General features: G+C 40.6%; 1 protein-coding gene across 4 annotated transcripts in view; it reads left to right on the forward strand.

The window, feature by feature from the left end:
• Positions 1–27,223, forward strand: part of RCAN2 (regulator of calcineurin 2) — a 121,772-nt gene that overhangs the window by 64,504 nt on the left and 30,045 nt on the right. For all 4 annotated transcript variants that reach the window (XM_056563921.1, XM_056563917.1, XM_056563918.1 and 1 more), the window contains exons 3-4: positions 25,639–25,812; positions 25,925–26,096. In XM_056563921.1, the coding sequence (XP_056419896.1) occupies positions 25,639–25,812; positions 25,925–26,096 (346 nt within the window). The remainder of the gene's footprint in view (positions 1–25,638; positions 25,813–25,924; positions 26,097–27,223) is intronic.

Below are 27,223 nucleotides of genomic sequence, written 5' to 3' on the forward strand. Positions count from 1 at the left end.
GGGGGCGCACAACAAGGCCCAGAAGGGAGAGTGCACCATGTACATTTGAGGTGATTTGCACAGGGGTGGCTGATTGTTACAGCGGTTTTGACAAATGCAAAAAAAAAAACACATGTGACACCATTTCGGAAACTACACCCCTCACGGAATGTAATGAGGGGTGCAGTGAGAATTTACCCCCCACTGGTGTCTGACAGATCTTTGAAACAGTGGGCTGTGCAAATTAAAAAATTTGTACAGCCCACTGTTCCAAAGTTCTGACAGACACCAGTGGGGGGTAAATGCTCACTGTACCCCTTGTTACCTTCCTCAAGGGGTCTAGTTTCCAAAATGGTATGCCATGTTGGGGTTATTTTGCTGTCCTGGCACCATAGGGGCTTCCTAAATGCGACATGCCCCCCGAGCAAAATTTGCTCTCCAAAAGCCAAATATGACTCCTCTTCTGAGCATTGTAGTTCGCCCGTAGTGCACTTCAGGTCCACTTATGGCATACCTTCATACTCAGAAGAGATGGAGTTACAAATTTTGGGGGGTATTTTCTGCTATTAACCCTTACAAAAATGTGAAATTTGGGGGGAAACACACGTTTTAGTGAAAAAATATATATATTTTTTTACATATGCAAAAGTCGTGAAACCCCTGTGGGGTATTAAGGCTCACTTTATTCCTTGTTACGTTCCTCAAGGGGTCTAGTTTCCAAAATGGTATGTCATGTGAGGGTTTTTTGCTGTTGTGGCACCATAGGGGCTTCCTAAATGCGACATGCCCCCCGACCAAAATTTGCTCTCCAAAAGCCAAATATGACTCCTTCTCTTCTAAGCATTGTAGTTCGCCCGTAGTGCACTTCAGGTCCACTTATGGGGTACCTTCATACTCAGAAGAGATGAGGTTACAAATTTTGGGGGGTATTTTCTGCTATTCACCCTTGCAAAAATGTGAAATTTGGGGGGAAACACACATTTTAGTGGGAAAAATTTTTTTTTTTTTACATATGCAAAAGTCGTGAAACACCTGTGGGGTATTAAGGTTCACTTTACCCCTTGTTACGTTCCCCAAGGGGTCTAGTTTCCAAAATGGTATGCCATGTGGGGATTTTTTGCTGTTCTGGTACCATAGGGGCTTCCTAAATGCAACATGCCCCCCAAAAACCATTTCAGAAAAACATACTCTCCAAAATCCCCTTGTCGCTCCTTCGCTTCTGAGCCCTCTACTGCGCCCGCCGAACACTTTTCATGGACATATGAGGTATGTCCTTACTCGAGAGAAATTGGGCTACAAAAATAAGTATACATTTTCTCCTTTTACCCCTTGTAAAAATTAAAAAATTGGGTCTACAAGAACATGCGAGTGTAAAAAATGAAGATGGTGAATTTTCTCCTTCACTTTGCTGCTATTCCTGTGAAACACCTAAAGGGTTAAAACGCTGACTGAATGTCATTTTGAATACTTTGGGGGGTGCAGTTTTTATAATGGGGTAATTTGTGGGGTATTTCTAATATGAAGATCCTTCAAATCCACTTCAAACCTGAACTGGTCCCTGAAAAATAGTGAGTTTGAAAATTTTGTGAAAATTGGAAAATTGCTGCTTAACTTTGAAGCCCTCTGGTGTCTTCCAAAAGTAAAAACTCGTCACTTTTATGATGCAAACCTAAAGTGGACATATTGCATTTGTGAATAAATTTTTTTTTTATTTGGAATATCCATTTTCCTTACAAGCAGAGAGCTTCAAAGTTAGAAAAATGCAAAATTTTCAATTTTTTCAGCAAATTTTGGAATTTTTCACTAAGAAACGATGCAAGTATCGACAAAATTTTACCAATAACATAAAGTAGAATATGTCACGAAAAAACTATCTCGGAATCAGAATGAAAGGTAAAAGCATCCCAGAGTTATTAATGTTTAAAGTGACAGTGATCAGATGTTCAAAAAACGCTTCGGTCCTAAGGTGTAAAATGGCCTGGTCCTTAAGGGGTTAAAGGGGTACTCCGCCCATAGACATCTTATCCCCTATCCAAAGCATAGGGGATAAGATGTCAGATGCTGGGGACCCCGGGGATCGCTGCTGCAGCACCCCGCTATCATTACTGCGCAGAGCGAGTTCGCACTGCACATAATGACGGGCAATACAGGGGCCGGAGCATCGTTACGTCACGGCTCCGCCCCTCGTGACGTCACGGCCCGCCCCCGTCAATACAAGTCTATGGGAGAGAGCGTGGCGGTTGTCACGCCCCCTGCCATAGACTTGCATTAAGGGGACGGGCCGTGATGTCTTGAGGGGCGGAGCCATGACGTCACGCTGCTCCGGCCCCTGTATCGCCCGTCATTACGCATAGAGCGAACTCGCTCTGTGCAGTAATGATGGCGGGGTGCCGCAGCGGCGATCCCCGGCGTCCCCAGCAGCGGGACCGCGGCGATCTAACATCTTATCCCCTATCCTTTGGATAGGGGATAAGATGCCAGGGGCAGAGTACCCCTTTAAGAGTAGATAGATCAATAGGATCTAGGGAACTCCAATTTTAATTTGTTCCTGGGCCGTTTTGTCAAGAAGTGGAATTTTTTACATTTTTTTAAATCAACTGGTGCCAGAAAGTTACAAACTTTACAAAAGTAAATTACTTCTTTAAAAAAAAAAATCTTTATCCTTCCAGTACTTTTTAGCAGCTGTATTCTACAGAGGAAATTCTTTTCTTTTTGAATTTCTTTTTTTGTCTTGACCACAGTGCTCTCTGCTGACACCCAATGCCCGTATCAAGAACTGTTCAGAACAGCATAGGTTTGCTATGGGGATTTTCTCCTGCTCTGGACAGTTCCTGAGACGGGCATCAGGTGTCAGCAGAGAGCACAAAAAAGAAATTCAAAAAGAAAAGAATTTCCTCTGTAGCATACAGCTGCTAAAAAGTACTGGAAGGGTAAATATTTATTTTTATAGAAGTAATTTACAAATCTGTTTAACTTTCTGGCACCAGTTGATTAAAAAAAAAAAAAAATTTAAATTTTTTCCACCACCGAAGTACCCCTTTAAAGTAAAATATCAACTCTCCGCTCTGAAAGATAGAATTTTGTTTGTGACCTCTCCTCAGGAATATACCCTCTCACCCTTAAGAATATTGATATTTGAGATGAAAATCACAAAGGGGGAGATTTATCAAAACCTGTGCAGAGGAAGAGTGGTCCAGTTGCCCATAGCAACCAATCAGATTGCTTCTTTCATTTTCCACAGGCCTCTTTAGAGGCCTGTGGAAAATGAAAGAAGCGATCTGATTGGTTGCTATGGGCAACTGCACCACTCTTCCTCTGCACAGCTTTTGATAAATCTCCCCCAAACAGAACAAGCAGGAAAAGTAAAATCCGTTTTCTTTATTATGTGTGACTAAAAAAAGACACCGACAGCGCTCCGTAGTGTGATACCGCTCTCAACAGGAATAGATGTAGTAAAAGTGATGCCTACCACATCAAGTTACACTCCACCAAGTGTCACTATGGAAAAGAGCAGAGGTTTTAGGTATACAACCTACAAAAATAGGACCACTACATGTATGGGGATACATAGAAATGTCCCCAAATAGCAAACGGTAGAATACGATCCAATATATAAATCTACAAAATAATCTACCCTTGATAATAAAATAAATACTAGTGCAAAGTAATGATGAAAAATTGATAATCTTCATTACACAGATAATAATAATACAAAAAACGGAAAACCCCATTTTCCCATGCAGCCACTCCATGTCCAACTTCAATGTAAAAATGCTGATGAAGCAGTCTTACTGTGAAACGCGTTGCATCATGGGTGAATAAACTTGAGATCCCTTCAGTTTGTGTGTCCAGCGCCTCTGAATCCCGTCGATACGTTGGAGGAAACATTTGCTTTTTATTATGTGTGAGAATTCTCTTCCAAAAAAAATCTGGCAGACTTTGACACACACTGCCTTCAGCGGTTTTGGATTTATGTTTTTGATACTTTATCACTTGTACACTGTTTTTCTCTTTTTTTTTTTCTTCATGCTGTACTTGTTTGAAAAATGAAAAACTTTCTCCAAAATAAACAACTATTTAAAAACATTTTTTTTATACAGACATGTCAAATGTTTTGATCGGTTGGGGTCCTGCAGTCCTATGTAAGGCCCCTTTCAAACTATAAAGACCCGTTATAAACTTCCGTTAGAAAAGCTTTAAAAACGGGTGTTAAAGGGGTACTCCGGTGGAAAACTTTTTTTTTTTATCAACTCGTGCCAGAAAGTTAAACAGATTTGTAAATTACTTCTATTAAAAAATCTTAATCCTTCCAGTACTTATTAGCTGCTGAATACTGCAGGGGAAATTATTTTCTTTTTGGAACACAGAGCTCTCTGCTGACATCATGACCACGGTGCTCTCTGCTGCCATCTCTGTCCATTTTAAGAACTGTCCAGAGTAGGAGAAAATCCCCATAGCAAACATGTGCTGCTCTGGTCAGTTCCTAAAATGGACAGAGATGTCAGCAGAGAGCTCTGTGTTCAAAAAGAAAAGAATTTCCTATGTAGTATTCAGCAGCTAATAAGTACTGGAAGGATTAAGATTTTTTAATAGAAGCAATTTACAAATCTGTTTAACTTTGTGGCACCAGTTGATTTAAAAAAGAATGAAGAAAAAGGTTTCCATTGGAGTACTCTTTAACCCCTTAGCTCATATGGATGTTTATGAACGTCCATATGCGCGTCCCCATATATAATGCGCGCTCACGAGGGGAGCGCGCATCATACCTGGTGGGTCCCAGTTGCTATAAGCAACCGGGACCCACGCTAATGCCGGACATCACCGATCGGGCTGATGTCCGGCATTAACTCTTCAGACGCGGCAATCAAAATTGAAAGTGAAAGTAAAAGCATCCCGGCTGCTCGGTCGGGCTGATCGGGACTATCGCGATAAAATTGCGATTCCCAACCAGCTAGGACGCAGCAGGTGGTCCCCTCACCTGTCTCCTGCGCGTCCGATCGTCGGTTGATTGCTCCAAGCCTGAAATTCAGCCTTGAACAATCAACCGCAGATAACACTGATCCCTGCCATTGAATGCAATGGCAGTGATCAGTGTATTGAATCAATGTAGTGCGTATTATAGTCCCCTATGGGAGCTATAACATTGCAAAAAAAAGTAAAAAATAAAAAGTAATAAAGATCATTTAACCCCTTCCCTAATAAAGGTTTGAATCACCCCCCTTTTCGCATAAAAAAAAAGTGTAAATAAAAATTAACATATGTGGTATCGCCACGTGCGTAAATGTCCGAACTATAAAAATATATCCTTAATTAAACCGCACGGTCAAAGTCCAAAATAGCTTATTTTTAGTCACTTTTTATACCATAAAAAATGTAATAAAAACCGATCAAAAAGTCCAATCAAAACAAAAATGGTACCGATAATAACTTCAGAACACGGCGCAAAACATGAGCCCTCATACCGCCCCATACACGGAAAAATAAAAAAGTTATAGGGGTCAGAAGATGACAATTTTAAACATATACATTTTCCTGCATGTAGTTATGATTTTTTTCAGAAGTGCGACAAAATCAAACCTATATAAGTAGGGGATCATTTTAATCGTATGGACCTAAAGAATAAAGATAAGGGGTGATTTTTACCGAAAAATTTACTGCGTAGTAACGGAAGCCCCCAAAAGTAACAAAATTGTGTTTTTTCTTCCATTTTGTCACACAATTATTTATTTTTTTCCGTTGCGCCGTAGATTTTTGGCTAAAATGACTGATGTCATTACAAAATAGAATTGGTGGCGCAAAAAATAAGCCATCATGTCGATTTTTAGGTGCAAATTTGAAAGGGTTATGATTTTTAAAAGTAAGGAAGAAAAAACTAAAGTGCAAAAACAGAAACACGCTCCGTCCTTAAGGGGTTAAACGGCCGTTACAAAATCCCATTAAAGTCTATGGGATTTTTTGTTTATCTGTTATGACCCGTTATAGCCGGTCATGAATAACAGACGTTAGTTGTGACGGAAGAAAATAATACAAAAACTGGACATAAGGGGGGAGATTTATCAAAACCAGTGGACAGGCAAAGTTGCCCAGTTGCCCATAGCAACCAATCAGATCACTTCTTTCAATCTTAACAAGGCCCCTGCAAAATGAAAGAAGCAATCTGATTGGTTGCTATGGGAAACTGGGAAACTTTGCCTGTCAACTGGTTTTGATAAATCTCCCCCAAGGTGTATGGTGATATAATGGTGAGCTACAACACTGAAGCTGCACAATTACAAACTCCTCTCTGCTCCATTTGCACATGGATGGCTGCTGCTTGTATATGCTGTGTCCGTGGCATTACGCTCCTGTCTGCTGGGATGTGCCCCCTGGCAGTGTGTCAGAGCTGCCCTGTTGGTGACTGGCGAGGATGGCGCTGACCCCTTAGTACAGTGTTTCCCAACCAAGGGTGCCTCCAGCTGTTGCAATACTACAACTGCTGACTCCTCTGTCCGTATCAGGAACTGTCCAGAGCAGCATAGGTTTGCAATGGGGATTTTCTCCTGCTCTGGACAGTTCCTGATATGGGCATCAGGTGTCAGCAGAGAGCACTGTGGACAAGACAAAAAAAAAGTTCAAAAAGAAAAGAATTTCCTCTGTAGCATACAGCTGCTAAAAAGTACTGGAAGGGTAAAGATTTTTTAATAGAAGTAATTTACAAATCTCAAAGAGAAGATGTGATATTCGGCACTGCTCCTATTGGCTAGGCTGGATTGTACGGCGGGCGTGTGACTAGGACAAACCGATAGAGATGTGGTGGTGCTCTGACGTAGTAGCAAAGTTCAAATCTTCAATACAGTAGAGAATAGAATAACATTGGCACTCACCGGTCTTCTCTTTAAAAAGGCTTCTTTATTGATACATACTCACAACATGAAATGCAGTAAGGGAGAGGGACCCGTGCAGTGGGGGGTACGTGCACGGGTCCCTCTCCCTTACTGCATTTCATGTTGTGAGTATGTATCAATAAAGAAGCCTTTTTAAAGAGAAGACCGGTGAGTGCCGATGTTATTCTATTCTCTACTGTATTGATAATTTACAAATCTGTTTAACTTTTTGGCACCAGTTGATTTAAAAAATAAAAAAAAATGTTTTCCACCTGAGTACCCCTTTAAGTTTTGTGTTTTCCTCTGGAGTACCCCTATAGGTTTTGTGCTTTCCACTGGAGTACCCCTTTAGGTTTTGTGTTTTGCTCTGGAGTACCCCTTTAGGTTTTGTGTTTTCCTCTGGAGTACCCCTTTAGGTTTTGTGTTTTCCTCTGGAGTACCCCTTTAGGTTTTGTGCTTTCCTCTGGAGTACCCCTTTAGGTTTTGTGCTTTCCACTGGAGTACCCCTTTAGGTTTTGTGCTTTCCTCTCGAGTACCCTTTTAGGTTTTGTGTTTTCCTCTGGAGTACCCCTTTAGGTTTTGTGTTTTCCTCTGGAGTACCCCTTTAGGTTTTGTGCTTTCCACTGGAGTACCCCTTTAGGTTTTGTGTTTTCCTCTGGAGTACCCCTTTAGGTTTTGTGTTTTCCTCTGGAGTACCCCTTTAGGTTTTGTGTTTTCCTCTGGAGTACCCCTTTAGGTTTTGTGCTTTCCACTGGAGTACCCCTTTAGGTTTTGTGTAAAGTTCCAGATAACACGTTGTTATATCATGAGGAGTTGTTTTATGTAACAAATTGGGCACTGCTACATCTGAAGCTTTGTGTTTAGTTCAGTGTTTCCCAACCAGGGTGCCTCCAGCTGTTGCAAAACTACAACTCTCAGCATGCCCGGACAGCCAAAGGCTTTGTGTTTAGTTCAGTGTTTCCCAACCAGGGTGCCTCCAGCTGTTGCAAAACTACAACTCCCAGCATGCCCGGACAGCCGAAGGCTGTCCGGGCATGCTGGGAGTTGTAGTTATGCAACAGCTGGAGGCACCCTGGTTGGGAAACACTGCCTTAGTACATAATCACGTTGCGTTCGCTCGGCTGCACCGCCTGCAGATAAAAGTCTGGAGAGAATAGATGCGTCTTGTGCCGGTGCTGGTGGTAATAATAATAATCTATTATTATTAGTTATTTATTTTTTATTACAATTCTGAATATGAGGCTATTATTTTTTATTTTTTATTTTTTATTATTATTATTATTATTATTATTATTTTCATGTGCTTTTTTTTTTTTTTTTAAATGTAATTGAATTCTGGTGGCACGTTCGTAATTTACTTAAACTTTAGTGTGCGCCAAAATTAATTAAAAAAAATAAAATTTAATAAAAAAAAAAGGTAAAATAGAAAGTCAGGAAGGGGATTCAACAAAACAAAAAAAAAAACACTAATAATAACTTTTTTTTTATTACAATTCTGAATATTAGGCTATTATATTTTTTTAATTATTATTTCCATGTGCTTTTTTTTTTTTAAATGTAATTGAATTCTGGTGGCACGTTCGTAATTTACTTAAACTTAAGCATGCGCCAAAATGGATAAAAAAACAAAAATTAATAAAAAAAAAAATAAAGTCAGGAAGGGGATTCAACAAAATAATAAAAAAAAAAACACTAATAATAACTCGGGGCAAGTATATAAGGCAGTGTTTCCCAACCAGGGGGACTCCAGCTGTTGCCAAACTACAACTCCCAGCATGCCCGGACAGCCAACGGCTGTTACCTAACTCAGTATTTTCTAACCAGTGTGCCTTCAGCTGTTGCAAAACTACAACTCCCAGCATGTACTGATCGCCGAAGGGCATGCTGGGAGATGTAGTTATGCAATAGCTGGAGGTACGCAACTACAACTCCCAGCATGCCGAGACAGCTGATTGCTGTTTGGACATGCTGGGATTTGCAGTTTTGCAACATCTGGAGGGCTACAGTTTTAGAGAACACTGCAAAGTGATCTCCAAACTGTGGTCCTCCAGCTGTTGCAAAACTACAATTCCCAGCATGCCCTGACAGCAAACAGTTATTTGGGCATGCTAGGAGTTGTAGTTTTGCAAGATCTGGAGGGCTACAGTTTAGGGACCACCATATAGTGGTCTCGAACTGTAGCCCTCCAGCTGTTGCAAAACTACATATTCCAGCATGCCCAAACAGCTGTCTGGGCATGCTGGGAGTTGTAGTTTTGCAACAGCTGGAGGCACCCTGGTTGGGAAACACTGCCTTAGTCCATAATCACGTTGCGTTCGCTCGGCTGCACCGCCTGCAGATAAAAGGCTGGAGAGAATAGATGCGTCTTGTGTCGGTGATGTCATCGCTGGGAGAGATGGGCTGAGTTGTTCCTACACCGCTGTGTGATCAGTGGAGACACATACGAGGAGGAGAGCGGAGCGGCTGTACTAGTCAGCGACTGGCCCCCCAATCCCAGGGTCCGCCAGACATCATCACCCTTCTCTGCTGCCCCCTTCACCCCACTACAGGTAACATGCCTGTCCGCACTATGGACTACGATATCACCACGCTGGTGGCATGTGTGCCAGACATGGAGGTATTCACCAACCAGATCGTACAGGTAAATGTAGGATCCCATACACAGGTAGCAGAGCTGAGTTTGTCATATCATCTTTGTCTTGTTTGTGCATGGGGGGGGGGGGTTAACTGTCTGAATTAAAGGGGTACTCCGGTGTAAAACTTTTATTTTTTTTTAATCGACTGGTGCCAGAAAGTTAAACAGATTTATAAATTGCTTCAAAAAAAAAAAAAAAAAAAATATATATATATATATATATATATATATATATATATATATATATATAAATCTTTACCCTTCCAGTACTTTTTAGCAGCTGTATTATTTTCTTTTTGAATTTCTTTTTTTTGTCTCGTCCACAGTGCTCTCTTGCTGACACCTCTGTCTGTGTCAGGAACTGTCCGGAGCAGCATAGGTTTGCTATGGGGATTTTCTCCTGCTCAGGACAGTTCCTGATAGGGGCATCAGGTGTCAGTAGAGAGCACTGTGGGCAAGACAAAAAAAAAAAAAAAAAAGAAATTCAAAAAGAGAAAAATTTCCTCTGTAGCATACAGCTGCTAAAAAGTACTGGAAGGGTAAAGATTTTTTTTTAATAGAAGTCATTTACAAATCTGTTTTAACTTTCTGGCACCGGTTGATTTAAAAAAAATAAATAAATAAATAAATAAATGTTTTCCACCGGAGTACCCCTTTAAGTTTTGTGTAAAGTTCCAGATAGCACGTTTTATGTGACAAAGTGGGCGCTGCTACATCTGATGAAGCTTTTTGTTTAGTTCAGTGTTTCCCAACCAGGGTGCCTCCAGCTGTTGCAAAACTACATCTCCCAGCATGCCCGGACAGCCAAAGGCTGTCCGGGCATGCTGGGAGTTGTAGTTTTGCAACAGCTGGAGGCACCCTGGTTGGGAAACACTGGTTTAGTTTGTTTTCTGATGAAGAAGAGACTGTATTTAACTGTATTTCTTACGTTTTTCTTTAGCCTGTAGGTTCTAGAGGAAAATAAAATCCAAGCCCAAGTAGAGTCTGCCGCCTTAAGGTGGTCATGTCATGGGGACACTGCCCTGTACTCGTATAATGTTACTTGTGATCACTGTTGTCTTCTGAGGTTGGGAATACGATTATTACGTGTTGTCTGGTCACTCTTGGTGGACATGTTACTGCATGTAGAAGGCAGATGTAGGGGAGCTGGGTTTGTCAGTTGGCAAATACATCGGAGGGGTAACTAAGGGAGAGCTGGGCAGGGGGTCATGTGCCCTGTGTGCTGAGTGTCAGGACGGGGCGCCAACAAGTCATTATACCTTTTGGCAGGGCATTTATATACAGGACTAGGGTAGTAAACTGAATCTATCTCTCACTCTATCTCATATCTATCTATCTCATATCTATCTCATCTATCTATCTCATATCTATCTCATATCATATCTATCTATCTCATATCTATCTATCTATCTATCTATCTATCTCATATCTATCTATCTATCTATCTCATATCTATCTATCTCATATCTATCTATCTCATATCTATCTATCTCATATCTATCTATCTCATATCTATCTATCTCATATCTATCTATCTCATATCTATCTATCTCATATCTATCTATCTCATATCTATCTATCTCATATCTATCTATCTCATATCTATCTATCTCATATCTATCTATCTCATATCTATCTATCTCATATCTATCTATCTCATATCTATCTATCTCATATCTATCTATCTCATACCTATCTATCTCATATCTATCTATCTCATATCTATCTATCTCATATCTATCTATCTCATATCTATCTCATATCTATCTATCTCATATCTATCTATCTATCTATCTATCTCATATCTATCTATCTATCTATCTCATATCTATCTATCTCATATCTATCTATCTCATATCTATCTATCTCATATCTATCTATCTCATATCTATCTATCTCATATCTATCTATCTCATATCTATCTATCTCATATCTATCTATCTCATATCTATCTATCTCATATCTATCTATCTCATATCTATCTATCTCATATCTATCTATCTCATATCTATCTATCTCATATCTATCTATCTCATATCTATCTATCTCATATCTATCTATCTCATATCTATCTATCTCATATCTATCTATCTCATATCTATCTATCTCATATCTATCTGTCTCATATCTATCTATCTATCATCTATCTGTCTCATATCTATCTATCTTCTATCTTTCTCATATCTATCTATCTTCTATCTCATATCTATCAATCATCTATCTTATCTATCTATCTTATATCTATCTCTCTATCTATCTCATATCTATCTATCTATCTCATATCTATCTCATATCTATCATCTATCTATCTCATATCTATCTATCATCTCATATCTATCTATCTATCTATCTCCTATCTATCTATCATCTGTCTATCAATCTGTCTCATATCTATCTATCTATTTATTTATTTATCTCATATCTATCTATCTTATATCTATCTATCATCTATCTTATATCTATCTATCTTATATCTATCTATCTATCTATCTATCTATCTATCAATCATCTATCTTATATCTATTTCTCTATCTATATAATATCTTTCTTTCTATCTCTCCCATATCTATCTATCTTTCTTTCTTTCTATCTATCTTTCTATATTTCTGTCTGTCTATCTCTATGTATCCATCCCATATATATGTTATACCTCTGTGTTTGGTTGTATAGTAGTACAGTGTATATGATGTGTAGCCTCCTGTCTGGTATATACTATGGTTCATGTCTGCCTGCTCCGTTCTCTTTGCTGACACATTATACATTGCCTCAGTGTTCAGACCACAGGGTACAATCCACCCTTCGTAATATACAATGTTCACCCTATTCTATATATAAGTGATGGCGTCTCACCCCGGCACTGATTCGTATAGTGTCATGCTCCGCCCACTTGACTCCCGCTTCACCCACTTTATATCTATCATAAGTAACACATTGAATTGGAATCTGTCTGGTGTCTCTGATAACAACCAATCACAGCTCAGCTTTCATTTTCCCACAGCTTGTTAGATACATCCAGGCCTTTGACTCAATAATAAAGCTTGTAGGCCGCAGTACACATTGTCCTAACAATCTACCGAGAAGGATCCATAGCCCAAACAGTTGTATAAAAGGACCCAAAGTTTAATTCACAATCCCAGCTGTATAAATATGTCCTGTCCCTTACTGTGGGGCATCACATGATGATTGTGTCATATGTAATGCCCCAATACCCCCGCCAGGTACTATTTTCCCTTCTTTGTTGCTAGTCTGTAACTGGATGAGTTTTACTCGGGGTCTTTGACTATTTCTTTAGATAAAGTGGTTCCCGAGGTTCCTGTGAATTTTGTTCTGGTAATTCTACGTTGATCACTGTTATAGAGGTCTATGACGGTTACTGGGGAGGACTACAGATGTTGCTGTTACTTGGATACTGGGGTTGTTGCTGCTATTGAGGGTCCATTAATTTACTGAAGGAGCTACAGTGACTGGAGATACCATTACTGGTATTGGTTACACTGCGCCTGTTGCTGTTATTGGTTACACTGCGCCTGTTGCTGGTATTGTTTACACTGCGTGTGTTGCTGGTATTGGTTACACTGCGTCTGTTGCTGGTATTGGTTACACTGCGTCTGTTGCTGTTATTGGTTACACTGCGTCTGTTGCTGCTATTGGTTACACTGCGTCTGTTGCTGCTATTGGTTACACTGCGCCTGTTGCTGGTATTGTTTACACTGTATCTGTTGCTGGTGTTGGTTACACTGCGCCTGTTGCTGGTATTGGTTACACTGCGCCTGTTGCTGTTATTGGTTACACTGCGCCTGTTGCTGGTATTGGTTACACTGCGTCTGTTGCTGGTATTGGTTACACTGCGTCTGTTGCTGGTATTGGTTACACTGCGTCTGTTGCTGGTATTGGTTACACTGCGCCTGTTGTTGTTATTGGTTACACTGCGCCTGTTGCTGTTATTGGTTACACTGTGCCTGTTGCTGTTATTGGTTACACTGCGCCTGTTGCTGGTATTGGTTACACTGCACCTGTTGCTGGTATTGGTTACACTGCGCCATATGCTTTTATTGGTTACACTGCGCCATATGCTTTTATTGGTTACACTGCGCCTGTTGCTGTTATTGGTTACACTGTGCCTGTTGCTGTTATTGGTTACACTGCGCCTGTTGCTGGTATTGGTTACACTGCGCCTGTTGCTGGTATTGGTTACACTGCGCCTGTTGCTGGTATTGGTTACACTGCGCCTGTTGCTGGTATTGGTTACACTGCGCCTGTTGCTGGTATTGGTTACACCGCGCCTGTTGCTGGTATTGGTTACACCGCTCCTGTTGCTGGTATTGGTTACACTGCGCCTGTTGCTGGTATTGGTTACACTGCGCCTGTTGCTGGTATTGGTTACACTGCGCCTGTTGCTGGTATTAGGTATACAGTGGTCCCTCAACATACACTGGTAATTGGTTCCAGACGAACCATAGTTTGTTGAAAAAATCGTATGTTGAGGGATTCAGGATGCATGGATTATACTCATGTGTCCCCGTCGCTCCGGTCCGTCAGTTCGCCACTCCTCCAATGCCGTATCACTACGTCATCGCTGCCCTGTGCCATCGCTCTCCGTCGCTGTCATCACGTTGCCGCTCACACCGCCCCTATTGGACGAAGGGGTGACGTGATGACGGCAACAGAGAGTGACGGCGCAGGGCAGCGGCAGCTGAGGAGCGGTGAAATTACGGGCTGGAGCGGCGGGGGCATGTAAGTATAAATCAGCGAGGCACATTAAACGGCTATCCGGCGGCAGCTGAAGGAGTCAGTGTTGCCTCTGAGAGTCCATCGTATGTTGAAATGATCATATGTCAGGGCCATCATATGTTGGGGGCTACTGTACTGCGCCTGTTGCTGTTATTGGATACACTGCGCCTGGTGCTGTTATAGGGAACACTGAGACAGTTACTGTTATAGGGTACACTGTGACTGTTACGGTTATAGGGTACACTGCGACCTTTACTGTTATAGGGTACACTGCGACCGTTACTGTTATAGGGTACACTGCGACCGTTACTGTTATAGGGTACACTGTAACCGTTACTGTTATAGGGCACACTGCGACCTTTACTGTTATAGGGTACACTGCGACCTTTACTGTTATAGGGTACACTGCGACCTTTACTGTTATAGGGTACACTGCGACCTTTACTGTTATAGGGTACACTGCGACCTTTACTGTTATAGGGTACACTGCGACCTTTACTGTTATAGGGTACACTGCGACCGTTACTGTTATAGGGTACACTGCGACTGTTACGGTTATAGGGTACACTGCGACCGTTACTGTTATAGGGTACACTGTAACCGTTACTGTTATAGGGTACACTGCGACTGTTACTGTTATAGGGTACACTGCGACTGTTACGGTTATAGGGTACACTGCGACCTTTACTGCTAAACGGTACACTGCGACCGTTACTGTTATGGGGTACACTGCGACCGTTACTGTTATAGGGTACACTGCGACCATTACTGTTATAGGGTACACTGTAACCGTTACTGTTATAGGGTACACTGCGGCCTTTACTGTTATAGGGTACACTGCGACCGTTACTGTTATAGGGTACACTGCGACCGTTACTGTTATAGGGTACACTGCAACCTTTACTGTTATAGGGCACACTGCGTCCGTTGCTGTTATAAGGTGCACTGCAGCTGTTGCTGGTATTAGGTACACTGCAGCTGGTGCTGTTATTAGGATATCATGACACAAGAGAAAACTTTCCAAAAAGAGAATTGTGAATTGACACGCTTTGTCATAAGGCTCCACCGCCCTTCCTCAGATTCTGACATCTTGGCGATATGCCTGCTAAATTCTCCTTGGGCCACAAGTAACAGCTGAGTTGAAAGATTTACATTTTTCATGATTTTGGACATAGCTCGCCGCGGATTCTCTGAACTAGATCCAGTTGTAGCAAACCCTCAGCTGTGAAACATTTATTAGGTTTGTATCGGTACTGAGCCACTAGATCTTTACTGACTGCAAGCAGAGATCTTGAAAGCCATTTAAAATTCAAAACGCAAAAGTATAGGTCAGTGGTCTCCAATGTGTGGACCTCCAGTGGTTGCGAAACTACAACTCCCAGCATGCCCGGACAGCCAACGGCTGTCCGGGCATGCTGGGAGTTGTAGTTTTGTAACGGTTGGAGGTCCACAGTTTGGAGATTTAGGTTCTAGATGAAAATAATTTGCATGTTACATATGCCCCGAAATACTAGGGACTGTGTTAAGGCAAGCACGACCGATGGACCCAAGTCTATGGGGGTATATTAGTCAGTGTGGATGGACAATATTGTGGACACAAGTTTCGCAAGAAACTGAACATTCTGTTTACTTGCTGTTGACGCGATGGCTGATAATAAGCGTAATGGGGTGAGTAGAAGTGCGCTCAGTGAGGCCGTCCAATGATTAGTCTTCCTTTATGTGCATTACGGATGCCGGAGCTGCAATCACTGACCTGCGTTCAGCCTTATTGCCATTCAGTTCACCATGTCTACCCCTGATTCCTTTCCTGCACAGTCTCCATTGTCCTCATCACGGAGTTGTTGTTGTTTTTTTTTTTGCTATGTGACATGTAATCAGGGCTGTGTTCTCTCATACTGTCCCCTTTTTTGTCTTTAGCCTTTTGGGTGCATTATATGCACACCTACTGGACACGTGCATGTATATGTACATAAACACATTCTTACACACATACCCGCACATAAACATCATACTGTTTACAACATCATGCTCATAATTACAAAAAACAAAAACACATCCATGTCGTACACACAACCGCACATATAGTCTTTAGATACCTACATGAATGTGTTGTACACATGCACATGCATGTACATGCTGCACACATCCAGCTACACATGCTGCACACATCCAGCTACACATGCTGCACACATCCAGCTACACATGCTGCACACATCCAGCTACACATGCTGCACACATCCAGCTACACATGCTGCACACATCCAGCTACACATGCTGCACACATCCAGCTACACATGCTGCACACATCCAGCTACACATGCTGCACACATCCAGCTACACATGCTGCACACATCCAGCTACACATGCTGCACACATACAGCTACACATGCTGCACACATCCAGCTACACATGCTGCACACATCCAGCTACACATGCTGCACACATCCAGCTACACATGCTGCACACATACAGCTACACATGCTGCACACATCCAGCTACACATGCTGCACACATCCAGCTACACATGCTGCACACATCCAGCTACACATGCTGCACACATCCAGCTACACATGCTGCACACATCCAGCTACACATGCTGCACACATCCAGCTACACATGCTGCACACATCCAGCTACACATGCTGCACACATCCAGCTACACATGCTGCACACATCCAGCTACACATGCTGCACACATCCAGCTACACATGCTGCACACATCCAGCTACACATGCTGCACACATCCAGCTACACATGCTGCACACATCCAGCTACACATGCTGCACACATCCAGCTACACATGCTGCACACATCCAGCTACACATGCTGCACACATCCAGCTACACATGCTGCACACATCCAGCTACACATGCTGCACACATCCAGCTACACATGCTGCACACATCCAGCTACACATGCTGCACACATCCAGCTGCACACATCCAGCTACACATGCTGCACACATCCAGCTACACATGCTGCACACATACATGAACATGCTGCACACATCCAGCTACATATGCTGCACACATACAGCTACATATGCTGCACACATACATGTACATGCTGCACACATCCAGCTATACATGCTGCACACATACATGTACATGCTGCACACATACAGCTACACATGCTGCACACATACATGAACATGCTGCACACATCCAGCTACATATGCTGCCCACATATATGAACTTGCTGCACACATCCAGCTACAAATGTTGCACACATACATGTGCATGCTTCACACATCCAGCTACACATACTGCACACATACATGAACATGCTGCACACATACAGCTACACATGCTGCACACATACAGCTACACATGCTGCACACATACAGCTACACATGCTGCTCACATACAGCTACACATGCTGCACCACATACATGTACATGCTGCACACATCCAGCTACACATGCTGCACACATCCAGCTACACATGCTGCACACATCCAGCTACACATGCTGCACACATCCAGCTACACATGCTGCACACATCCAGCTACACATGCTGCACACATCCAGCTACACATGCTGCACACATCCAGCTACACATGCTGCACACATCCAGCTACACATGCTGCACACATCCAGCTACACATGCTGCACACATCCAGCTACACATGCTGCACACATCCAGCTACACATGCTGCACACATCCAGCTACACATGCTGCACACATACAGCTACACATGCTGCACACATCCAGCTACACATGCTGCACACATCCAGCTACACATGCTGCACACATCCAGCTACACATGCTGCACACATACAGCTACACATGCTGCACACATACAGCTACACATGCTGCACACATCCAGCTACACATGCTGCACACATCCAGCTACACATGCTGCACACATCCAGCTACACATGCTGCACACATCCAGCTACACATGCTGCACACATCCAGCTACACATGCTGCACACATCCAGCTACACATGCTGCACACATCCAGCTACACATGCTGCACACATCCAGCTACACATGCTGCACACATCCAGCTACACATGCTGCACACATCCAGCTACACATGCTGCACACATCCAGCTACACATGCTGCACACATCCAGCTACACATGCTGCACACATCCAGCTACACATGCTGCACACATCCAGCTACACATGCTGCACACATCCAGCTACACATGCTGCACACATCCAGCTACACATGCTGCACACATCCAGCTACACATGCTGCACACATCCAGCTACACATGCTGCACACATCCAGCTACACATGCTGCACACATCCAGCTGCACACATCCAGCTACACATGCTGCACACATACATGAACATGCTGCACACATCCAGCTACATATGCTGCACACATACAGCTACATATGCTGCACACATACATGTACATGCTGCACACATCCAGCTATACATGCTGCACACATACATGTACATGCTGCACACATACAGCTACACATGCTGCACACATACATGAACATGCTGCACACATCCAGCTACATATGCTGCCCACATATATGAACTTGCTGCACACATCCAGCTACAAATGTTGCACACATACATGTACATGCTTCACACATCCAGCTACACATACTGCACACATACATGAACATGCTGCACACATACAGCTACACATGCTGCACACATACAGCTACACATGCTGCACACATACAGCTACACATGCTGCTCACATACAGCTACACATGCTGCACCACATACATGTACATGCTACACACATCCAGCTACAAATGCTGCACACATACATGTACATGCTTCACACATCCAGCTACACATACTACACACATACATGAACATGCTGCACACATACAGCTACACATGCTGCACCACATACATGTACATGCTACACACATCCAGCTACAAATGCTGCACACATACATGTACATGCTTCACACATCCAGCTACACATACTGCACACATACATGAACATGCTGCACACATACAGCTACACATGCTGCACACATACAGCTACACATGCTGCACACATACAGCTACACATGCTGCACCACATACATGTACATGCTACACACATCCAGCTACACATGCTGCACACATATATGAACATGCTGCACACATACAGCTACACATGTTGCACACATACAGCTACACATGCTGCACACACACAAATATACTGTACATACACATACAGTACGGTATGTACTTACTACCACATTTACACAAACTCGCATGTATCCACAAACGTATACGTACATAAACACACGTGCAAAAGACAAACATGAACAATACATGTACATGCCTATTTATAAAGATATACATACTACATATTCTAAACTACAAATGTTCTCCATTGAGGGTGGTGGGTTTGGGACTTACCTACTTGTGCTATAGGCTTTGGGCAGATATACTCATGTAAGGTCCAGTATTTGACTTCCACTAGAATAGTAAGGGAACTGGAATGATATCTACACACACATTGCACACACTGTGCACAAATCACTGATTCAGCCACATACATTGTAGCAGTGTACACGGAATTGGTCACCGTGTTGCAACATTATTTTGGATTTTCATAGCTTTGTCTCACCTGCCGCTGCTGCTTCATCACTTCTTGCCTATTGCAATCAATAAGACGGCAATTATAGTTCCAGTTTCTTCAAAGGTGACATGTAAATCTCTTGTGGAGCATCGTCCCTACCGCCATCTATAGTGAAAGGAAAATCAGCCAAACAGCAGAATGTTCCGGAATACCAATTGTTAGATTTAGAGCATTTTATTTGGATAACGTACATCAAGGTTTATAAGATTACCATAGTGATTGAGCAGTCATTGGCGCAATCACCCATACAGATTAAAGCTGGCGCTACACTGTATCTGCTATGTATAGGTACATGCCTTGAGGGGTTAGTACTTATATTCTTGTATATAAGAGGCAGTATTATAGTAGTTGTATTCTTGTATATAGGAGCAGTATTATAGTAGTTATATTCTTGTATATAGGAGCAGTATTATAATAGTTATATTCTTGTATATAGGAGGCAGTATTATAGTAGTTATATTCTTGTATATAGGAGCAGTATTATAGTAGTTATATTCTTGTATATAGGAGGCAGTATTATAGTAGTTATATTCTTGTATATAGGAGCAGTATTATAATAGTTATATTCTTGTATATAGGAGCAGTATTATAGTAGTTATATTCTGTATATAGGAGCAGTATTATAGTAGTTATATTCTTGTATATAGGAGCAGTATTATAGTAGTTATATTCTTGTATATAGGAGGCAGTATTATAGTAGTTGTATTCTTGTATATAGGAGCAGTATTATAGTAGTTATATTCTTGTACACAGGGGCAGTATTATAGTAGTTTTATTCTTGTATATATGAGCAGTATTATAGTAGTTATATTCTTGTATATAGGAGGCAGTATTATAGTAGTTATATTCTTGTACATAGGAGCAGTATTATAGTAGTTATATTCTTGTATATAAGAGCAGTATTATAGTAGTTATATTCTTGCATATAAGAGGCAGTATTATAGTAGTTATATTCTTGTATATAGGAGGCAGTATTATAGTAGTTATATTCTTGTATATAGGAGCAGTATTATAGTAGTTATATTCTTATATATAGGAGGCAGTATTACAGTAGTTATATTCTTGTATATAGGAGCAGTATTATAGTAGTTATATTCTTGTATATAGGAGGCAGTATTATAGTAGTTATATGCTTGTATATAGGAGCAGTATTATAGTAGTTATATTCTTGTATATAGGAGGCAGTATTATAGTAGTTGTATTCTTGTATATAGGAGCAGTATTATAGTAGTTATATTCTTGTACACAGGGGCAGTATTATAGTAGTTTTATTCTTGTATATATGAGCAGTATTATAGTAGTTATATTCTTGTATATAGGAGGCAGTATTATAGTAGTTATTTTCTTGTACATAGGAGCAGTATTATAGTAGTTATATTCTTGTATATAAGAGCAGTATTATAGTAGTTATATTCTTGCATATAAGAGGCAGTATTATAGTAGTTATATTCTTGTATATAGGAGGCAGTATTATAGTAGTTATATTCTTGTATATAGGAGCAGTATTATAGTAGTTATATTTTTGTACACGGGCAGTATTATAGTAGTTATATTCTTGTACATATGAGCAGTATTAGAGTAGTTATATTCTTGTATATGAGGCAGTATTATAGTAGTTATATTCTTGTATATAGGAGACAGTATTATAGTAGGTATATTCTTGTATATAGGAGCAGTATTATAGTACTTATATTCTTGTATATAGGAGGCATTATTATAGTAGTTATATTCTTGTATATAGGGGTCAGTATTATAGTAGTTATATTCTTGTATATAGGAGAAGTATTATAGTAGTTGTATTCTTGTATATAGGAGCAGTATTATAGTAGTTATATTCTTGTATATAGGAGCAGTATTATAATAGTTATATTCTTGTATATAGGAGGCAGTATTATAGTAGTTATATTCTTGTATATAGGAGCAGTATTATAGTAGTTATATTCTTGTATATAGGAGGCAGTATTATAGTAGTTATATTCTTGTATATAGGAGCAGTATTATAATAGTTATATTCTTGTATATAGGAGCAGTATTATAGTAGTTATATTCTGTATATAGGAGCAGTATTATAGTAGTTATATTCTTGTATATAGGAGCAGTATTATAGTAGTTATATGCTTGTATATAGGAGCAGTATTATAGTAGTTATATTCTTGTATATAGGAGGCAGTATTATAGTAGTTGTATTCTTGTATATAGGAGCAGTATTATAGTAGTTATATTCTTGTACACAGGGGCAGTATTATAGTAGTTTTATTCTTGTATATATGAGCAGTATTATAGTAGTTATATTCTTGTATATAGGAGGCAGTATTATAGTAGTTATATTCTTGTACATAGGAGCAGTATTATAGTAGTTATATTCTTGTATATAAGAGCAGTATTATAGTAGTTATATTCTTGCATATAAGAGGCAGTATTATAGTAGTTATATTCTTGTATATAGGAGGCAGTATTATAGTAGTTATATTCTTGTATATAGGAGCAGTATTATAGTAGTTATATTCTTGTATATAGGAGGCAGTATTATAGTAGTTATATTCTTGTATATAGGAGCAGTATTATAGTAGTTATATTCTTGTATATAGGAGGCAGTATTATAGTAGTTATATGTTTGTATATAGGAGCAGTATTATAGTAGTTATATTCTTGTATATAGGAGGCAGTATTATAGTAGTTGTATTCTTGTATATAGGAGCAGTATTATAGTAGTTTTATTCTTGTATATATGAGCAGTATTATAGTAGTTTTATTCTTGTATATATGAGCAGTATTATAGTAGTTATATTCTTGTATATAGGAGGCAGTATTATAGTAGTTATATTCTTGTACATAGGAGCAGTATTATAGTAGTTATATTCTTGTATATAAGAGCAGTATTATAGTAGTTATATTCTTGCATATAAGAGGCAGTATTATAGTAGTTATATTCTTGTATATAGGAGGCAGTATTATAGTAGTTATATTCTTGTATATAGGAGCAGTATTATAGTAGTTATATTTTTGTACACGGGCAGTATTATAGTAGTTATATTCTTGTACATATGAGCAGTATTAGAGTAGTTATATTCTTGTATATAAGAGGCAGTATTATAGTAGTTATATTCTTGTATATAGGAGACAGTATTATAGTAGGTATATTCTTGTATATAGGAGCAGTATTATAGTACTTATATTCTTGTATATAGGAGCAGTATTATAGTAGTTATATTCTGGTATATAGGAGCAGTATTATAGTAGTTATATTCTTGTATATAGGAGCAGTATTATAGTAGTTATATTCTTGTATATAGGAGCAGTATTATAGTAGTTATATTCTTGTATATAGGAGCAGTATTATAGTAGTTATATTCTTGTATATAGGAGACAGTATTATAGTAGTTATACTCTTGTATATAGGAGCAGTATTATAGTAGTTATATTCTTGTATATAGGAGACAGTATTATAGTAGGTATATTCTTGTATATAGGAGGCAGTATTATAGTAGTTATATTCTTGTATATAGGAGCAGTATTATAGTAGTTATATTCTTGTATATAGAAGGAGTATTATAGTAGTTATATTCTTGTATATAGGAGCAGTATTATAGTAGTTATATTCTTGTATATAGGAGGCAGTATTATAGTAGTTATATTCTTGTATATAGGAGCAGTATTATAGTAGTTATATTCTTGTATATAGGAGACAGTATTATAGTAGGTATATTCTTGTATATAGGAGGCAGTATTATAGTAGTTATATTCTTGTATATAGGAGGCAGTATTATAGTAGTTATATTCTTGTATATAGGAGGCAGTATTATAGTAGTTATATTCATATACATAGGGGACAATATTATAGTAGTTATATTCATATACTGTACATAGGGGACAATATTATAGTAGTTTTATTTAGGGCAGTATGAGTTTTAAAAATTGGCAGTGATGGGAGGTAAATTTAGAATAGAATACCATGAATGTAACAGCACCAGTTGTTTTGAAGTAATTTACAATCCATCTGTAATATTTTTACGTTATAATTGATGTTATTGTCATCTGTATCTAGAAGTGCTCTGAGATTAGACAGTATCCATGCTCCGGGTCATGCCATTAGATGCTATGGTTACTATACAGAGATATTGCACAAGAAAATGGCCAGTCTACATAATGAATGGTGAACTGGAAATCTGTCCAGGTCTTCTCACATAGGTGGCTTTTCGGAGAGGTTTTACTGTAGTTGTACAAAAGTAACATTACATAGTTTATTCTTCATTGAATTGAACTACTTTTGTTTTTTACATCAATACACGTACCTCAATAGGGCACGGTGCCCCACCTGGGCCAGGCACAGAACGCACATTCTGAAACTACAGAACATAAGGTCAGACTCCTCTAGAATGAAGGGGATTGTTTGCTTCCTTGGGGATCAGTAAATATCAGAGCAGGCATTGGATGACATGGTATTAAGTGGTACTAAACCAAAACAACAACTTGACATTTTCATTCTCGGTGACAACCTAACGTTTTACCTCTACCCTAAATGTTCTTTGGCTGACATCTCTGGTAGATGGAGCAGAGCTGGGACCTAACCTTTCCACCCTACTCATCCTCTGCAAAACATTGGTTTACGTCAAGGTGTGATATAGTAAAAAAAAATGCTCCATTATGGCTTCTCTTATCTCTTCTTTGGTACTGCCTCTTCTTTGTTTGATGAACTTGCTTCATCGTAAATATGTCTTTATATCCTTTTACCACACAAGATGATGAGTTCTAGTATTTGTTGTCCAAACTATGGTTGCTGTCCATTGGTTTTGTATCTGGGGTAGTCCCAGATGTTGTGTGGTTTTATGGCTCATACAGTCTCTGGTGTTTATTGGTTTTGTAGCTCGGCAGTCTCTAATGTTGTGTGGTTTAATGGCTCCTATAGTCTCTGGTGTTCATTGGTTTTGTAGCTCGGCAGTCTCTAATGTTGTGTGGTTTTATGGCTCCTATAGTCTCTGGTGTTCATTGGTTTTGTAGCTCTGCTTTCCCCGATGTCGTGTGGTTTTATGGCTCCTATAGTCTCTGGTGTTCATTGGTTTTGTAGCTCTGCTTTCCCCGATGTCGTGTGGTTTTATGGCTCATATGGTCTCTCGTGTTCATTGGTTTTGTAGCTCGGCAGTCCTGGATGTCCTTTGGTTTTATGGCTCCTACTGTCTTTGGTGCCCATTGGTTTTGTGGCTCGGCAGTCCTTAATGTCCAGTGGTTTTATGGCTCCTACAGTCTCTGGTGTTCATTGGTTTTGTAGCTCCGCAGTCCCGGATGTCCTGTGGTTTTATGGCTCCTACAGTCTATGGTGTTCATTGGTTTTGTAGCTCGGCAGTCTCAGATATCCAGTGGTTTATGGCTCCTACAGTCTTTGGTGTTCATTGGTTTTGTAGCTCGGTAGTCCCAGATGTCCTGTGGTTTTATGGCTCCTACAGTCTTTGGTGCCCATTGGTTTTGTGGCTTGTCAGTCCCAGATGTCCTGTGGTTTTATGGCTCCTACAGTCTTTGGTGCCCATTGGTTTTGTGGTTTGGCAGTCCCAGATGTCCTGTGGCTTTATGGCTCCTACAGTCTTTGGTGCCCATTGGTTTTGTAGCTCAGCAGTCCCAGATGCCCTGTGGTTTTATGGCTCCTACAGTCTCTGTTGTTCATTTGATTTGAAGCTCAGCAGTCCCCTATGTCCTGTGGTTTTATGGCTCCCACAGTCTCTGTCCATTGGTTTAGTGACACTGGAAGTCCGCCCTGGTGTCTAGAGGTTTTATGGCTTATGCAGTCCTTGGTGTCCTGTATTTTTTTTTTTTTTTTTTTTTACTTGAGCGGTCCCTGGTGAAGTTTCTAGGAATTTCCTAAATTTATCTTTTCTTTGTAGGAGAAATTTGAGGGTCTCTTTCGAGCGTACGATGACTGTGTCACCTTACAACTTTTCAAGAGCTTCCGAAGAGTTCGAATAAACTTTAGTAACCCAAAGGCAGCAGCGCGGGCAAGGATAGAGCTACATGAGACACAGTTCAGAGGGAAGAAATTAAAACTTTATTTTGCACAGGTAAATTAAACTGTTTGTGTTTCTAAGCCAACCTTCCAATATTCATCCATGACTGACTTTTCTGCATTATTACTTTGCATATATCGTAACATTTTTGTATTGTCACTCACAGGTCCAAACAACAGAAACAGACGGTGACAAACTCCACCTGGCACCACCACAGCCTGCTAAACAATTCCTCATCTCTCCTCCTGTATCCCCTCCAGTGGGTTGGAAGCCCATAGATGATGCAACCCCAGTCATCAATTATGATCTCCTTTATGCAGTTGCTAAGCTTGGCCCAGGTAAGCACAAAAATTTGTGAGTTTGATTATTGAATTGGTAGACTCCTCAAACAGCAACGTAAGGGCAGAGAATAGTATAAGTGAGGGTGGAGACTTAAAGGGGTACTCCGCCCCTAGACATCTTTCCCCCTATCCCCAGGGGTGGGACCCCCGCGATCTCCCTACTGCACCCGGCATTTGTTTAGAGCGTTGGGTGCAGCACCGGAGGCTTGTGACGTCTCGTGATGCCCCCTCCCATAGACTTGCATTGAGGGGACTTGGGCGTGAGACGTCACGAGCGAGGCGTGGACTAGACGTCACGAGCCTCCGCCCGCATCGCCAGTCATCAAAGTTCGCTCCGTGCACCAGATGTCTGGGGTGCCACAGCCGAGATCGCGGGGGTCCTTTGGATAGGGGATAAGATGTCTAGGGGCAGAGTACTCCTTTAAGAAGTAAATCCACATACATGGGACATCCTCTCCAACTGGTTACATACCTTGGCCCCCATTATTATTTGGCACCTTCCAGGTCTTGTAATAGTGGGATACTGTATATAGCCACTATAGCAGGTACACCATACCATTCCAATTATAAGTGTTTATCAACTCTGTTGGAGCCAGAACAGAACTCCATGAAGACAAGGGTACGAGCTCATTCGTATGACTGGTCGTTTGTCAGCTCTAGGCCCAATCCTAAATTTTTTACATTCACACTGACTGCTACCTCTGCATCGGTATAATACTCCCCTGGTTATTGAATAACAAGTCCATATGTTTTCAGTAGTCCCCTTTTAATGGTTGATGGATCAGTGGTCCACTTTGGAATGTTGTTCAGATGTCATCTAAATATACCTTATTGGTTGAGTCTCGATCAATGTTCTCTCACATTTGGTACTCATTGAAATTTCTCTATAAACATTGGGACATTTGTCTCAAAAATCACTTTTCATAAGTTCTAAAAGAGTAATGTGTCACTATAGGATGTAAGAAGTCTTACAGGCCATGCTGTTTCCTGGGGAAAAGTATGCTAAGGAACTTTCCTTCAGCAGAGAAGGAGTTGGCTCTTTAGTGCAAGCTTTTGCCTTAAAGGGGTACTCCGCTGCTCAGCATTTGGAACAAACTGTTCCGAACGCTGGAGCCAGGAGCTTG

The sequence above is a fragment of the Hyla sarda genome, chromosome 3 (assembly GCF_029499605.1).
Source record: "Hyla sarda isolate aHylSar1 chromosome 3, aHylSar1.hap1, whole genome shotgun sequence".
In the NCBI taxonomy this organism is placed as follows: Eukaryota; Metazoa; Chordata; class Amphibia; order Anura; family Hylidae; genus Hyla; species Hyla sarda.